The 16148-nt window shown below is 45.4% G+C and overlaps 4 protein-coding genes across 4 annotated transcripts; 1 reads left to right on the plus strand and 3 right to left on the minus strand.

Moving 5' to 3' along the window:
- Nucleotides 1-901: 901 nt before the first annotated feature.
- C922_02274 (hypothetical protein) lies at nt 902-3321 on the plus strand (the record flags this gene model as incomplete). The annotated part of the gene is made up of 10 exons (XM_008817873.1): nt 902-967; nt 1130-1338; nt 1524-1626; nt 1834-1923; nt 2122-2155; nt 2266-2393; nt 2530-2622; nt 2792-2836; nt 2996-3108; nt 3279-3321. 10 exons carry the CDS (start codon nt 902-904, stop codon nt 3319-3321), a joined length of 924 nt encoding a protein of 307 aa, XP_008816095.1.
- Nucleotides 3322-3814: 493 nt separating this feature from the next.
- On the minus strand, nt 3815-5308 carry C922_02275 (hypothetical protein; the record flags this gene model as incomplete). Its single annotated transcript, XM_008817874.1, has 3 exons — nt 3815-4047; nt 4252-4335; nt 4447-5308. The coding sequence occupies 3 exons, from the start codon at nt 5306-5308 to the stop codon at nt 3815-3817; spliced, it is 1179 nt and encodes a 392-aa protein (XP_008816096.1).
- Nucleotides 5309-6180: 872 nt separating this feature from the next.
- Nucleotides 6181-10392, minus strand: C922_02276 (hypothetical protein; the record flags this gene model as incomplete). The annotated part of the gene is made up of 1 exon (XM_008817875.1): nt 6181-10392. The coding sequence occupies one exon, from the start codon at nt 10390-10392 to the stop codon at nt 6181-6183; it is 4212 nt and encodes a 1403-aa protein (XP_008816097.1).
- A 2209-nt stretch (nt 10393-12601) lies between these two features.
- Nucleotides 12602-14444, minus strand: C922_02277 (hypothetical protein; the record flags this gene model as incomplete). Its single annotated transcript, XM_008817876.1, has 3 exons — nt 12602-13669; nt 13928-13972; nt 14292-14444. 3 exons carry the CDS (start codon nt 14442-14444, stop codon nt 12602-12604), a joined length of 1266 nt encoding a protein of 421 aa, XP_008816098.1.
- Between the last annotated feature and the right edge of the window lie 1704 nt (nt 14445-16148).

Raw genomic sequence — 16148 nt, forward strand, 5'->3', positions numbered from 1 at the left:
AAATTCAGGATAACACAGTGTAATACATTTATCTCTACTTAACCGAAAAAAACCCTTCAATAATGTATGCATTTTTCACTTAGAAGAAAAAAAAAGAGATAACCTTCTGATGCTCATGTTTCCTTTTTACTGCGAGAGTTACCGGCACATTTTGCCTTCGTCCTACCGTCCCTTTGTTCCTGTTCTACGCATTCTTTTTTTCATCCACTCCTTTTTCGACTCGCACCTTTCTCTACTCACTCTTTTTTTCTTTTTTTTTTTTTTTTTTATTTTTTTTTTCTTCCCGAAATGAAGAACAAACATTGAAAAAAGGGGCACCCCAGTTCTACGTCGCGTTTGTTAACGTTCCTTCTGCACATCCCTCTTCTCCATTTGTTTTGTACGAGACACTGCTTACCTTCTACCCTGCAGCGTCCACATTTTGACGTTTTACTGAATAATTTGTCGTCCCATTCGGTTGAGCTTTCAGTACGTGCAGGTGTATAGCCTCAAGCGACACTAGCTGGGTATCGCTCACAAGGCACATACACCTACAGGCATCTACATGCCCTTACATACACCTTACGCACCTACACACCAGTTGTGCTGCAAGCACATTTAGGGAACCAACGCGTCAAGTGTTCAAAAAGTAAGATGATAAATTTGGTGGCCTCAACTTGGCCCCCATTTGTTCTTGGCCCATGTTTGTCCATTTAAGCGAAGGAGCGATCCAAATAGAGCCCAAATCGGATCCAGAATGGATCCAGCAGTGAGCTAAATCAGAACGAACTGCCAAAAATAGAAAACTCGCTTGTTCTTCCTTCTCACCCGCGCAGCTAGACGGACCAGGCAGCCCCAATCGTGGCAGGGCGCAGCACCCACCGCTACTTCACAAAGCCCAGAAACAATTAGTAACAACAAGATGGCGAACGAGTATATATCGCAGAAGGTCCTGATGTATGAGCCCACCGAGGAGGAAATTAAATTCGTAAAAAAAAGAAGAGAGAACCTCACAGCTTACGACGCCGCATCAACTGCATGCGTGGATAGAGACACTTCAAATGGTGACCCCTCGGATACCCCCCAGACATTTGCTAATGTCCAGTGGGACCCATTTAGTAATCACCACTCTCCTCCCCCCCACTTGTAGTACCACAAAAATCAGCACAAAAGCTTAAGGTTCATTTTCTGTGGCAAAGAATTGGACGAGTTCGAAAAGGGGAAAATACAGGAGCTAAAGGATTATGTGAATAATTTAAAAAAAAAAGGGAAGGATAGAGAAGGGGGAGAAACCTACGAGGCAGAATTCAAGGATACCATTTTTGAAGATGATAATTATGTGCTCCGATTCCTGCAAGGGTGAGTCAGATGAACATCGAAAGAGTGTGTATGAATATGAGCGTGGGTCAGGACACGTATGTGCCCACGCAGGGGGTCACCTTTACATGCCAACATGATGCTGACGTCCCCCCGCACCGACGCAATCCCTCTCACACACCTCAATATCACACACCTCAATCACAAACACCGCACTCACACCACAGGAACGAATTCCACTTTGAAAAATGCTACTACGACATGCATAGGCACCTGGAGTGGCGAAATGAGAACCTGCCTGTGAAGTACGACGATATGAAGGATATGTTGGTAAGGAGGAACACTCTTGGCGAGAATTTCCATCAGGGGAAACGGTCTGGTGGGTCCTATGGTTGCCCAACAGGACAGTCAATCGGACCGTCAATCGGACGATCCATCAGACGCCAACATAGTGAAAGTGTAGTGTTATTTTTCCACATTTCCCCTTCTATTTTTCGCTCATTTTTCCCCTATTCTTCTCCCCATTCCTTACCTCAGGAAAAGGGATACATCTACGTGCACGGGCGGGATAAACAAATGCACCCCATAATTGTTATTAACTGCAAAACCTTTATTTCTACGAATCCGGTAAGGAAAAGCATTTCCTGGAGGAGCCAGGGGGTCGCGCCCTCCACGAAGGGAATACTTCGAGGCAGCGATACTATGCATTCGGATGTTGTATCTTTCTGGAGCGCCTCCTCCCCGCTGATGAGAATGTCAGCGTATTGTCTTCGCTACGTTTTGCATGTTTTTCATGTTTATTTTATTTTCTCTTTCCCGACGCAGAAGGACGTTTTGAAGGTGGCCTACTACTGGATGGGTAAACAGTTCTGCATTCTTTTCGTTCCGCTCTGTTTCACACGTGACGCCGTTTTCATTTTTACTGTTCATACCGCAATCGACCTCTCGTCCTTACCTTTCCCACCGTAGAATTCATCATATCGAATCTATTCATCGAAGGAAAAATAGAGCAGTGGAGAGTCATAATTGACTTGTCTTCATGTGGCGTGATGAACATCCCCATCGGGACGTTAAGGGACATTTCGAAATGCCTGAGTGTAATGAACGAGGAGGACGCGAAAGCGGAAGAGGGGAAGTAGAGAACAAGGAGTAGGGGCTAAGGAAAGCCCCGAACATCCGCCACATCAATCAACGTCACATACAAGGGATAATCTCCCACCACCACCCCTTCAGTGTAATTACAGATCTAGGCTAGCCAAGATGTTAGTCTTGAGCGCTCCTCTTTTTGTGACGGGCATCTGGCACATGATGAAGTCAATCATCCCGGTTAGTTGGTTTGAGGGGTGAACCCTGCGGTGGCAGTGATAGACGTTATCGAGATCGTGTTGTTTTTTCTCATTTGTTTCCCGTCGAGTGGATACTTCTCTACTCCGCACTCTCATTCGTGTGGTTTGCCATACCATGTATGTTTCTCCACCCCCACACCCCTCTTCAGGTCGTAACACAGCAGAAGATAACAATATCGTCATCGGAGGTTGAAGTAAGGGAAAGCCTCGTTATTCGCTTTGCCGTCATGGCCGTCAATGCTGTCATAGCCGTCGTCGCGATTTTCCTTCCCGTCATCTTAATTGCCTTGTCCCTCCTCTTCTTCCCCCTCTTCATCTGCTTCCCCGTTTTGCTTCCTTTCCCCCCCTTGTAGAAGAAGCTCCTGGAGCAAGTGGACCTTGACCAATTAGAGAGTAATTCGACGGAGACACATTTTGAAAATGAGATGAATCTTTTTTTGTCCGACGCATCGCGGGGGGGGCTGAAGTGTGGAGGGGTTACCCCCCATACGGCTCCACCGCTTCTCCCCCTTACCACTTCCACCGCTTCCCCTCCTTACCACTTCCACCGCTTCTCCTCCTTACCACTTCCACTGCTTCTCCTCTTCACGACTTCTGCCGCGTATATTTGCGACTTCCTCCCCCCCTCATTTGTAGAAAAATTCGGAGGAACCTGCGAAAATGTAACCGTCTTCACTGAGCCAGTCATGCCATAAACTCACTCTGTACCCCCTCCCCCGTTTTTTCTTCCTTTGGGTCATTTAAATTTTAAGAACGCAGTTTTTTTTCTTCTTCTATTTTTTTTTTAATTATTTTAAAAAGTGCCTTTCGCGAAATGTTTGGCATATTTTTGTCGCTTCAGCCACGACAGCGTATGTAGCTTTTACCTGGCACTTGGACCTTGTTCCTCCTTTTCTTCATTTTTCCTTTTCGTTTGCCCCCCTCGACCTGCGCACGTTTATACAAGTGCACACATATGCGGCTTCGTTGCATCTCATTTTTCACCCATCTTTTCCTTTACGTTGCGTGTTTTTGCACTCGTTGCCCTCTCTGCCCCTTTTTTAAGTCCTCTCCTCCACAGCAAACTCGATTACTTTTAAATTTTTTTTCACAAAACGGGCGCCATGATGGGGTGCACCCATGTGTAGCTGTGCGGTGGTGCTTATGGGTATGTCTACACATGTGCAGCTCTGTCACAAATCCTGGTCATAAAACATGCCGTAAAGGGCACGCTTGCAAAGGATAAACGAAAGGCAAAAGAAAAGGTAAGAAAAGAGGAAGCAAACGTGCAGCACAAAGTAGAAGAGCTTCTTTTTTCTCCTTAAAAGTTGGACAAACTGCTGCTGCTTTTTTAAAAAAAATTCTATTGGATAAGTCAGTCTGCCTTTTGTATATTTTCTCGAGTCTTTAAAATTGCGTAGATAGTCTGCAATGTTGGGTGGGAGTGAAATCATTTTTTTTTTTTTTTTTTTCTTATACAACGTTGCTTTTGGATGTTCACTTGGCTGTACTTTCCTCCTTGTCCTTTTATACAGCTATGCGTAGAGACTTATGACAGGGAAAGGATCTCTACGCAGTGGTGACTGAGAGTTTTGCATAGGGGAGCGCTCCTGTCGGGTGAGTTTCTTACCAGTGAACCGCATCACTGCGGGGGGGTGTCCCTTTGGGGGTTCCGCAGAGTCAGTCTCGCTCGCTGCTTTGGCGTCCTCTTCGTCTAAACAGGGGGGATGAACGTTCTCGGTGTAGCTGTACGCGCGTTTCTTTGCGCCTCTTCTTGTGCGTTTTTTTTTTTTTCTTTTGCGACTCCTTTTTCGCTTCGCCCCACCTTCACTGGTGACCCCACCTGAGTCCTTCAAGTTCACCACGTCGAAGCCCGGTGGCGCCTCCGGGTGCACCGCAAAGTCGCTCGCTGTTTCAGACGTTGATTCATGCGCTGCTTCATGCGCTGCTTCAGACGCCGCTACACCTGCTAAGAGATCGTCCAAATTGTCCACCTCGCGCAAGTCTATACTCTGTGCATAGCTGACGCCTCGGGGCACCCCGTCCACAACGAACGCACAGTTGTCTTCCCCTCCCCCTTCGTCCTTCTTCTCTCCACTGGAGTTGTAATTCTTCTTCATGGCTATGCACTCATCAATGATGTCCAGGGTTCCTATTTTTTTTTTCTCCAACTTGGTGTTTATTATGTTGTTTAGTAGTAGCTGCAATTGCTTGCTCCTTTTCCTGTTGTCACCCTCGTCATTATCATCTTCATCGTTTTCACTGCACCCGTTAGAAGCGTTGAATGTCCTCACCACGCTGCTGTCATCGCTGGAGAGGGTCGCGCCGTCCGATCCATCCTCCGATTGGCCGTCCAACTCGTCGCCCGTTTCTCCCTCCGAGTGGATATCCAAATTAAGGGCTTTATTTATATCATTTAGATTCTTTTTTATCTTACTGAAGCTGGCGTTTATGATGTGCACGCTTTTCCCGATGGAGGAGGCACATGTGGAGCCATCTTCCCAGCTGTCCGAGTTGTAGGCCCCGTCACAACCAACACTGTTCGTGCTGTCATCCTCCCTGTAGTTATCATTACCTTCCCTTTTTCCCTCCTCAGACTTGGTGTGATCACGACCCTGCACTGTGGACAGGGTCGTATATGCCCCTTTTTTTATCATCTCTTCTAAAACAGGAGGGAAGCTCTTCATCAGTGTGAAGATACCTTTCGAATGGGAGTTTGTCTTTTTGGTTGGTGCTCCTCCCTCATTATGGCTCCCTCGCCCATACTTCCACCCATCGCACTTTTTATAGGTTTTCTTTTCCCTCCATTAAGGGAGACAAACGCTGCAGAAGAAGATTATCACATGCACCAGGTCCATCCTTTCTGCCGCCTTTTATGGGATTCACAACTTGAGGCCCGATAAATAGGTTAAACAGCTAGCCAAAGGTAGAGAAAAAAAAAAAAAAAAAAACGCGCTATGAAGAGACAGAGCTGGTAATGGTAAATCTGACAGGCCTTACTTCTGCTTCTATCCTTTGCTTCATTTTGTCTACGCATATAAGTTTGAAGTTGCCCAACTGGTGGATAAAAAAAAAAAAATGCAGATGCGCGTGCGCACATGTACATGGGTAAGTGGGGCCGCTCCACGGCGACATCCCCATAAAGGGAAAAGACACACCCGCGGTGGAGCATACACATAGAGAGGTATGCCCGTGCACCTTAGCGGGATTCAAAATCCGAATCTGCAAAGCGTCCCGAAGCAGTGGCGCTACTGCGTGGGGACTCGCTGGAAATGATTTGGATGATATGTTACACAAGGGGGGGAGTGAGAAGCATGCATGTTGGCTGCTGGAGAAGTGGCACTCACGGGGGGAGACTTTCCACTTATCTGTTCGTTGGTCATCAAAGTGGGCGGAGTGGACGCTCCCGCGGTGGGAGGAAAGAAAAAAAGTTTGTCCAAGTGGAGGATATGTAGAAGTTCCAATGCGGAAAAAGGACAAGGCGCAAAAATGCGGGGGTTGAAAAAGGCTCCCACTGTGCGGAGACTACGCCGCGAGTGACCGCAACCCCATCGCAACGTCAGAGCTGCTCATTCTTGCTCGCTTCGATGATGGAAACGATTCGGTTGTAGGAGTTGTCCAAGAAAGTCAGGATGGGAGATGAGGCATACTTGGGCATGTGTTCATAAGCGCCCTTCAAATTGTGGTAGGTAAATTCAAAGGAGTACTTCTCCATCGGTGGTATCATCAAACAGAGGTTCTTCTCCTGGTCTTCATTTCCGGAGGATCCTTTTCTCCTTTGTTTCGAATCGCTCAAGTTGGCGTTACTGTTACTGGAGGGGATGACATTTTTCTCTTCTCCATTGCTATCCCGATGTTTTAACGGATCGAATTCATCACTCTGATGGGAAGACGCTGTCTTTTTTCCATCACATGGATGAATGAGCCCTTCATCGTTTACTCCTATCCCTTTGCCATTCACCTCACTATGGTCGTCATTAACTCCACTATCGTGGCCATTCAGTACACTATCCTCGCTATGCACTCCATTCCCCTGGTGATTCCCTTCCTGCTCCTCCTGCAAAGTACTGACTTGCACCTTCTGCGCCAAAATGTCACTTGGGTGATGGAAAACTTCCTCTTCCTCCTGATTTTTAATGTTTTTCAAATCGAGGAAGTTTTCACGCAGGTAAATATTTTCATAGAAGTACTTCCTCTCGTGTTCCTTTCTCTTGTTCTTCAAACTGCTCGGAGCTAAGTCAGATGAATCCATGTGAGCTAGGTCTGTGGCATGTATTATTCCATTGAGAATCTTTTTTCTCAATTCAGAGTTGTCCTTCCGTATCAGATTAGAACAGATGGAAAATAATTTCATCTTGATTTCCATCTTGTCATTGAACGTGTGTATAACTCCTTTCACGATTCTTTCACTCAGTTCCTTTGTGTCTATAGTTGTCTCTTCTTTGTCGAGAGCATGTTTTATTTTGTTTATCACTTTGGTGTATTTACTTATGCTTCTGTTTGCTGCGTCGTCTTCCTTACATGCTCGGTTGACGTTTTTGAGGAGCGTTTTGTAATCTTCTTCCTTCTTCTTCTCTCCCCCCACGGAATTCCCACCGACGGAGTTCCCACCGATGGAGTTCCTACTGCCAAGGTTTCCACCGCTGATTTTTCCATCGCCAAAGTTCCCACCGCATGGGACGGTCCCCACGCAAGGGGCCCCCCCTGCCGCAGTGGCTCCTTTCTCCTTCGTGGCGCTCTTCTTCCCCTTGGCGCTCTCCCTCTTGGGTGGCCTCCCTTTCTTGCCCGTCTTCTTCCTTCTCTTCCGCCCGGACGCCTGCTCCTCGGTGCAAAAATCAGAGTCCCCGCTGTACACCTCTTCAAACAAAATTTGATTCTCCTCCACAATATCTTCGTCCGTGTGTCCAGCCAGGTCATCTTCGAAGGTATCTTCATCTTCGCTTTCGTTTGACAAGCACGCCTCATCAAACAGCTCATCGTCGTCTTCCTTTTTTTTCTTCCTCTTCCTGTCGCTTCGTCTTTTGCTGCTTCCGGTTTCTTCCTTGAAGGTGTGCTGCCCCTGTGGGGAGGGCTTTCCTCTTCCTGCCTCCTCCCCTTCGGGGTTATCATCGAGGGGTTCCTGCTGCCCATCCGAACTTGCTGCGCGTTCCGCTTGGCCCGGTAGAGAGGCCAACTCGCCTTTCACACGGCTTCGTTCTGCCTGATTGCTGGGGTTTTCCACTTCGGTGGGTCCCTGCACTTTGCTTGCTCCTTCCACTTCGTTTGCATCTTCCATCTCGTTGGCTTCCCCCCCGAGTTGTCCCTTTTCCCCTTCTTCGCTCGCCATGCCCGCTCGCGAATTCCTGTGCGCCTTTTGGGCCCCGCGTTCGGCCACTCCGCAGTGACGATCACGCGTGGGTGGCGAGTGCGGCGAGTGCGGGGCGGGGACCACTAGTGCCTGTGCCCGAACTGCGGAGCGCTCACTGCCAACGGTATTGCTACTGCTGGTGGTGTTGCTACTGTCGACGGTGATGTTATTACCGCTCCTGTTGCTCTTCCGTTTCCCGTTTGCACACACCGGGGAAGTTTTTTTTCTCTTGGTTCCCTTCTGTGCAGGAAGATTTTTGCCCTTCTCAACAAGTGGCATTTTTTTTTTCTGAGCATTTAGCAGCGCCTCCTCCTTGGGCACATTGTACAGGGAGAAAAAGGGAAGGTCAAGCTGGAAAATATTTTTCATGTACTCATTGTATATTAAAAAATTATGATTACGCGAGTTAACCAAATCGCAAAAGTAGAAAAAAAAAGAGAGGTGTTCCATCACATGGTACACATTATTGAGAATACAATTCGGGCAGATAAAATAAATATCCGTTTGCTTTACCCTTTGTCTTTTGATCCGTATGTCATATGTTTTTTTGTACTTGTTCACAAAGGGAGACATTTTGGTGAAGTCTCCAGATGAGTCGGAACTGTTGAAGCCATTCCTGTGGCTATATAGAAGGTGACACAGGAATATATTTATGTCATAATAGGTGTCGCAACTGAAACAGAAGAAGTAAAGGTACTCAAAACGTTTGTGTGTCAGCACGTAGGTATGGTTTGGGTCACAGAATACATTGTAGGTTTCTCTCATCGTTATGTACACGTTTGAATTTACGTAAAAATGGAGATCTTCCCCGGTGCTCCTGTTTATACTTATGCAATTTTTGGCTACCTCAGGAACCATCCGGGCATTTTTGTCCAAGAATTGCTCGTAGTAAAATACTCTGAAGCTGCAGCTGGTTTGGTCCCTCCGGTTGCTGCTGTTCTTCTTCTCCCGCTGCGCTGAATTGAATACGATCTCCTCGTCGTACTCACAGGGACCGCTGTGATTTGCTTCTCCCGGTGTGACTTCCCCGGTTGCTCCTTCCTTGCGGCTGCCTTCTGCTCCTAAGTGGGCCGCGCTAAACCTCCTATTATGCTGACAGCACAGGGGAAACTCATCAAACAGGTAAAGGAACTCGTAAAAGGTATAAACCTGGATCCTGTGAAGAACCTGTTGTTCGCTAATGTCGTTGAGGTACCCCAAGCAGGGCAACACATTCCACCTGTTCATATGACAATCAAAGTTATTGTATAGAAATTTCTTGCAGTCACTACTGCTATATATCAATTGGCCTATAATACTGACGCTGCTTTTTCTTCTCAAAAACTTATATATCTGAGACATGACAATCTGGTTGCTATGTCCTTGGATGCTAACCGTGTCATATTTATGTAGCTTTCCAATTTGGCTTTTAATTTTTTTTTTTTTTTTTTTTTCCATTTTTTCTAAATTTTCATTGTACTTTTTGATTACATCGAGAATTTTTAAATTGCTCATGTGGGTTGCTTTTTTCCCACTCCTATTTGCTCTGTTCGGTGAGAATGCAGAGAGGGAGCAGGAAGAGGATGAGGAGGAAGAGCAGCACGACGGGGACGATGATGAAGTGGACGAGCAGAACGAGTAGGAACTGGTTGAGGAGAGCGACTCGGAGGAGTGACACGAATTTGTGGACGACGCGGATGTGTGCCACGCTTCGCCGGCGGTATGATGCCTCCTCTTCCTTTGGTTATTCCCTCCCTTGGGTGTCGTCCCGCAGAGAGGACCTCCATCATCACTATTGCGGTCGCTAGCAGCATCGCGGTCATTACCATCATGGCGGCCGCTAGCAGCATAGCGGCAACCCCCCCATTCATCCCCCACATCGGTTTGCACATCAGCACCACTGTCGTCATCCCCCCCGCCCATCTGCGTAACATCGCCGTATTCATTCCACGAGGCTCGGACCTTCTGCAGGCCCCTCTTCCCCCTTGACATTCCCATCATTTCTGTCTCCTCAAGCTTGCTGCGTGCCACAACCCGGCCGAGGTCGAATTTGCGCATCCCCGAATTTTCTCTCGCGTCATGTTGCTTCAGCTGCTCAAGAATTTCATAATTTTCAACATCATTGGAGGAGAAAAAGGATTTCAATTGCAACATGTTTGAAATGTAAGGCCTCTCCTCCGATGTATAGCAAAAAGAATTCTTGTTTAGGTAGTAGTATAGCTGGCTTATGTCACTTAGTTTCATATGGTTATTCACTCTTTTTATATCCAACTCTGTTATGTCCAGGTCGAAAATATTCCTTAAGTTGACATCTACAAATTGTATGGGTTCCACCACATCTCCGTTTTGTTCTTTCTCATCCCTCTCGCCATTTATGCTGCATTCCCCATCTTGTTCCGTCCCCCCACTATCACCATGTTTGATGGCTTCCCCTTTTTGCCCCATCGTCCCCTTGGTCGGCAATTAAGCCCATGTGCTTTTTGCTCCTTTATGAGATTAAAGCGGCATCACAGAGTTGTCTGCGTCTCATGTGGGGGTAGGAGTCAGCACTCTGCAGCTTCCAATGGTCTGCTGACTAATACGCCCCTCCAAAAGGTTCTCTAATTTGGTACATCCAAGCAGGCATGTACATATAGGTAAAGTGTATATGACTTTGTGGAGCCTCTCCTCCTAGGGGGATAATGCGACAATGAAGAAGAAGCTTCAAAATTATGTCCCCTCTTCTGGAGAAATTCCGCAACGGGGAGCTATCTACGTGTGAATAAATTGCGAATCTTATCCCGTTTTATATCTCAAGAGGGTGAAAGAGTAAACAATTTTTTTCTTTTTTATTTTTTCTTTGCCCTTTTGGCAGCCTACTCGCAGGGGAGGCGATTCCTTCCAACTGATTAGCCGAACGTATGTTGATGCGTCCGGCGGTAACCTGTTGTTCGTTCGTTTATCTACTGACGGACTTGTTCGCATATAAGGTGTTTTATTTTTCCCCTCTCTGTGTTGTCGCCTGGTAGTTAAACGCAACGGGGGATAACATATATTAGGCCAGAGGAACCTGGAATAAGAATCCTTCACGGTGGTGAAAATTTCGCCTACACCGTGCGTACATACACGTATAGCATATCCGTATTGTACGCGAGCATGTATGGGACCCTGACCGTGCATGTATATACTCTACCGCGCGCCGTGCGGAACAAGACCCCCCAACATTTTTTAAGTGACTATATCATGTAGCGCCAATTAAGTAAAATTTAAAATCGCGATAATGGGAAAGTCGTTCTACGAGAATGTAGAAGATACGTATATACCTTTTTGGACGCTGTTTTCTTGCGCGTCATGAAGGAAGCTCAGATTTGACATGCAAATGGGCCCACCTGGGGAACACCCAACGTTGCCAATAGGGGAGAATATTCTCTTCGTTGCGCGTTTTCCCACTGCATTTCTTTATTTTTATTTCCGTACCCTCACTTGGTTAATTTTACAACTGCGTGAAAAATGCGCACGTTACCTGGTTCTCACAAAAATCGCCTTATTCTTTTGGGATTTCCGAAAAGGTGCCAACAAATTGCTCAAAATGGGAATCACACAAAAGGGGAAAAAAACAGAGAAGAAAATCGAGGGTGAAACCCCACCCACGTGATAGAAGACGCGCAAAAAAAAAAAAAAAAGACCAAGCTCATAAAAGAATTAATCAGTCGGAAAAACACACAACGCATGTTTCTCGGATGATAAAAGGAGAAAGCGAGACTTCAACACGAATTTGTGGTGAACTGTGAAACGTAATTTAAGTGAATAAAATGTAAAAATAGCTAGCTGGAAAAAAGAAAAAAAAAAATGCGCAAAGGTGGCACTTCTGTATGACCAAGTCAGACAAAAATGGGACACGAACAAATGCCTATTCTGTTGGGGAATCAAGCCAAACTGTGACAACTTATTCCATTGTGCTCCTACCAAAGAGAATATATCATTCCCTGCGATTACTCTTGTTTTTTTTTTTTTTACGAACTAACAAATTGCAGTGTCTGTGATGAATTCGGATTTCTTTCCCACTGAAATATGCTCACCCCATTAGGTACCTGCACACTTAACAACCGTCCTACCGTGGCGTCACTCCGCCACCGTGTGCAAATAAAAGGTACAAGATATTTTACCCATGCGCGTTGCGTCTTTGCATTATGCAACAAAAAAACTCGTGCAAATAGGGCACAAGACGGGATGACACGAAAAAAAAGAGAAAAAAAAGGAAAAGGCATTTCCACATGGCTATATTATAGCATAAGTATAGTCGCGTTGTAAAATGCCTTAATGTGTAGTGAAAAAAAAAAAAAAAAATGACCCACCCTCATATAAAACACGTAGAGGGGGAATATAACTTTTCAACCTTAAGACATGTTAATGACAAGAAAAAAAAAATGATAAACAGAAAAAAAAGAAATAGAAAAAAGACAAACATAAAAAAAATAACAATTTCAACGTGGTGCGATTGTTCACACCGGCGTTGTATTATCAAAAGGGGGGAGGGATAATATGAGCACTTTGGCCAGTTCATTGGTGTCTATGGGGCCGCCACTCCCCCTAATCCGTGTACACAAACTGGAAGTGCTGCTTCGTTTCATATAGCTCCCACTTCCCCCCACCCCGCCGCTCTGCATGTCAAGCTTCAATTCACGTTAATTTTAAAAATTTCCTCGAGCTTCAACTTGGGCGTTTGAACACTGTGCGATTCGATTATGTTGTTGTAGTTATCACTGTTGATATTTACCAAAATGAGGAAGTCAATTTTGGGGATCCTCTTCTTTTGGTTGTTTTTCTCATTAACTATCAAGGTGGAGACTTCGTCCGCCTCATTCACCAAGTCGGCAAAAATCTGGTCCTTATAATTTATATCCTTTTTAAATTTGCTAAAAGCATAGTGATAAATTTTTATCATTTTGGTCGCCTCCAACTCGACATTAGCAGCTAATTCTTTGTTAATGCAGTAGATGGAGTAATTGACAAAATTGTAGTGTTCATTGACGGAAGAATCCATTGAGTTGTAATGATTGTACAGGTAGTTGCTTCTTTGTTTTTTATTTAGTTCCATTTTTTCTTGGGTGTTTGTACGAACGAGTAGATTCTCGATTAGATAGAAAATGCCAGAGTTGGCTTCATTGAAGCTGTTATATTTGTTCGTTATCATTTCGCTTATAGTTTCCTGGTTCATGGTTGGCTCCAGTATTTCTTTGATCTTTCCAAAGAACCATTCATTGGCCATGGCGGTGGTGGTTTCCTGCCCGGCCTCACCTCCTCCGTCTAGTTCATTGGCGCTGGAATCGTCCACAGGGGATTCTTCCACAGGGGCTCCCTCCTCGCTCATGGAGGCGTCGCATTTCCCCTGCCTGTCCAAACTGTCCTCATCCGTTACGTGCGACTCATTCCGAGCTCTACCTTCATCGCTTGGGCAGTAGTCAGCGTAGGAACTGAGATCGCTGAGGAAGGGGGACTTGTCCCTATTTTCGCTAGTCAAATGTTTTTTTTTTTTTTTTTTCTTCATTTTCTTTTTATCTGAAGAATCTTCGTCCATTTCGTTTATGTCGTCCCCAAGCGTTTTGTCAACAATGTTGTTGCCATCTTCGTCAATGACTCTCACGAAATGTTTTGCTGCTTTTTTTTTTTTTTTCTCCTCTGAGTGAACTTCCTTTTGGTCACTGCTATTTTGGCTAGCTCCTTTTTCTGCATTTGGATTGTCCTTTTGATGTGAAGCAGGGAGGGGAGGGGTAAAACGTTCAATGTGCAACCATGACGCCAAAAAAAAAAAGAGAAAAAAATGACCGCACATGGGCACGTTCTCAGATGAGAACTGCGCCTAGCATTATTTGCACGCATCTAAACAGGGGTCTCCTCGTGCGGTATCTCTACTACGTGGGGGAAGCTACGTGGGGGAAGCTACGTGGGGCGGTGTTTTCTGCTTCTGTTCACCTAAACCTCGTGCGAGCAGCTTGCCTACCTCATATCCTAGCATGCTCCAGAGGTTGTAGTTGTTGCCGGTGGCCTGCGAAGAAGCGAAGGGGTTGCCTCGAATGGGTGCATACTGAAGTTGGACACACTCAAGTGGAGCATACTGACTTACATTCGTTTGCGTGTTTGGCCACAGGTTGGTGGCCTCCCCCTTGCATACATTTTCCGACGCGCTGAGACAGGTGAAGATCACAGGGATGACGTACCCCTGAGCTGTGCCCTCTGGGGCAATCACCCCTCACATTCACGGGCTATGTAGATATGCCCTTCCTATCGACTGGACAAAAGTGCACCAAATATGGAGTACTTTCCCCAGACAGCCGAGTCACTCATAGATGCAAGTAATGCCTTACGTTGCCGTTTCCGCTATCGGCGTTTCCGTTCTCGTTAGCGGCGTTTTCGTTCTCGTTAGCGGCGTTTTCGTTCTCGTTAGCGGCGTTTTCGTCATCATTGCCGTCGTTGGTTGCTCCTCCCCCGCTGTAGTTGTAGTTGATAAGGTTCCACATTACTGGCGCCTACCACGGTGGACATAGACAGAAAAAAAAAAAAAAAAAAAAAAAAAAAAAAAAAAAAAGGGAAAAAAAATCCACGCGTTGACGGCTCCTGCCCCCGTGGGGGGTTAATAAAACAAGAAAAGCCGCTCGAGGGAAGAATAATTTTTTTATTTTTCCCCTCTAAATTGTATTTGCCTCCATTTGTATACTCTGCTGAGGGTATGTAGCGCTTAAGTACAGTCACACATGCACAGGACGGTATGTTCCTTCACTTAAGAGCACAACGCGATACTGTGCCATAGAGTTATCTGCGCAATCCCGGCGGGGTATGCATTACAAATAAAATGGGTAAACCACTTTTCCGCGGGAAGGACTGGCAAAAAATGAAAAGTCAAAAACAGAAAATGTCATAATTGACAACAGGTGGGGGGAGGAAGAAAATAAATTGATCTGTTGTTTGAACTTAAACTTTTTTTTTTTTTCTCTTTCTGTGTGCATATTTCTGTTGATGAAAAAAAAAAAGTTCGAGGGTTACATTTAAAGGTTCATTTCACCTGAACAAAAAAAAAATGTAAAGAGAAAAAAAAAAAAAAAACAGAAACAGGAACAAAAAAAAAACAGAAAAAAAAATTAAGAGAAACTATTGTTTAAGAAAGCAATTTAACCCTTTTATTTGCAATTTCAGGAGAAAATACTATATATTATTAATTTGCACGTACTTTTTTTTTTTTTGGGGGGGGGGCCCAAGAGGGCATTTCTTTCCAGAATGTACATAAAAATATAAACGTATTTTTTTTTATACGTGCTAGATATGTATATATATTATGTACCATTGACAGTGCAGCAATTGTACATTTGCCCCAGATTTCCCACCTACAATCATTCCCTCTCGTGCTGCGTGAACTGCATTGGTAAAGTAAAAGCACATTTGTTGCGTTTTTTCCGTTTGTTACATTTGCTATTATTTGTTGCGCCTGTTGCGCTTGTTGCGCTTGCTACCTTTTCTGCGTTTTCTGCATTCGTGGCGCTCAAAAGAGGGTTTCCTTCGTCGCGCGAACGAATGCAGTGGCGTACGCTCCAGTAAGTATCAGTGTACGCGCAGTCATACGTACAACCAAACGTACAGCCAGACGTGCAGCCAGACGTGCAGCCATACGCGAGGCCATACATACAGTCCAGTCATATTCCTTACATGTTCTTCATACGTTGCGCCTCCCCCCTTTTGTATGTACAACTTTTCCCGGGTTAGCGCTGGCATACTACTTATACCCTCCTTCCTTTCTGCGCGCCAGCTTGGCCTTTTTTAATTTTAAAAAAATTCCAGCCCACGTATAGAAATAAAAATTGCCAAGTTGGCGCCTGGGGGGAAAAACGCACTTATGCTTTTGCCTTTTAAAGGAGGGAGATCTTCCCAGACTTTTTTTTTTTTTTCTCATCATTTGAGAGGGGACAAGTCCCCTTAGAAGAAGTCCCCCACAAAAAAAAAGGGGGATAAAGTGTCAAAAGACGCAAATTGACACAAATTGACGCAAATTTTGGTGGCAACTGTGGAGATCAAGCGGCGTGAGGATCGAGTACAATGAAGGGAAGATCCTTGGAGCCACCCATGCATATGTAAACATGACGATGAGCTGTGGGGGTCCCTTTAAAGAGAAAGAATTCCCCTCTGCGCAGATACGTATATGTGATCCGTTATGCCATAGTGGCTGCAGCAGA

Source organism: Plasmodium inui (assembly GCF_000524495.1).
Source record: "Plasmodium inui San Antonio 1 unplaced genomic scaffold supercont1.8, whole genome shotgun sequence".
NCBI classification, from domain to species: Eukaryota; Apicomplexa; class Aconoidasida; order Haemosporida; family Plasmodiidae; genus Plasmodium; species Plasmodium inui.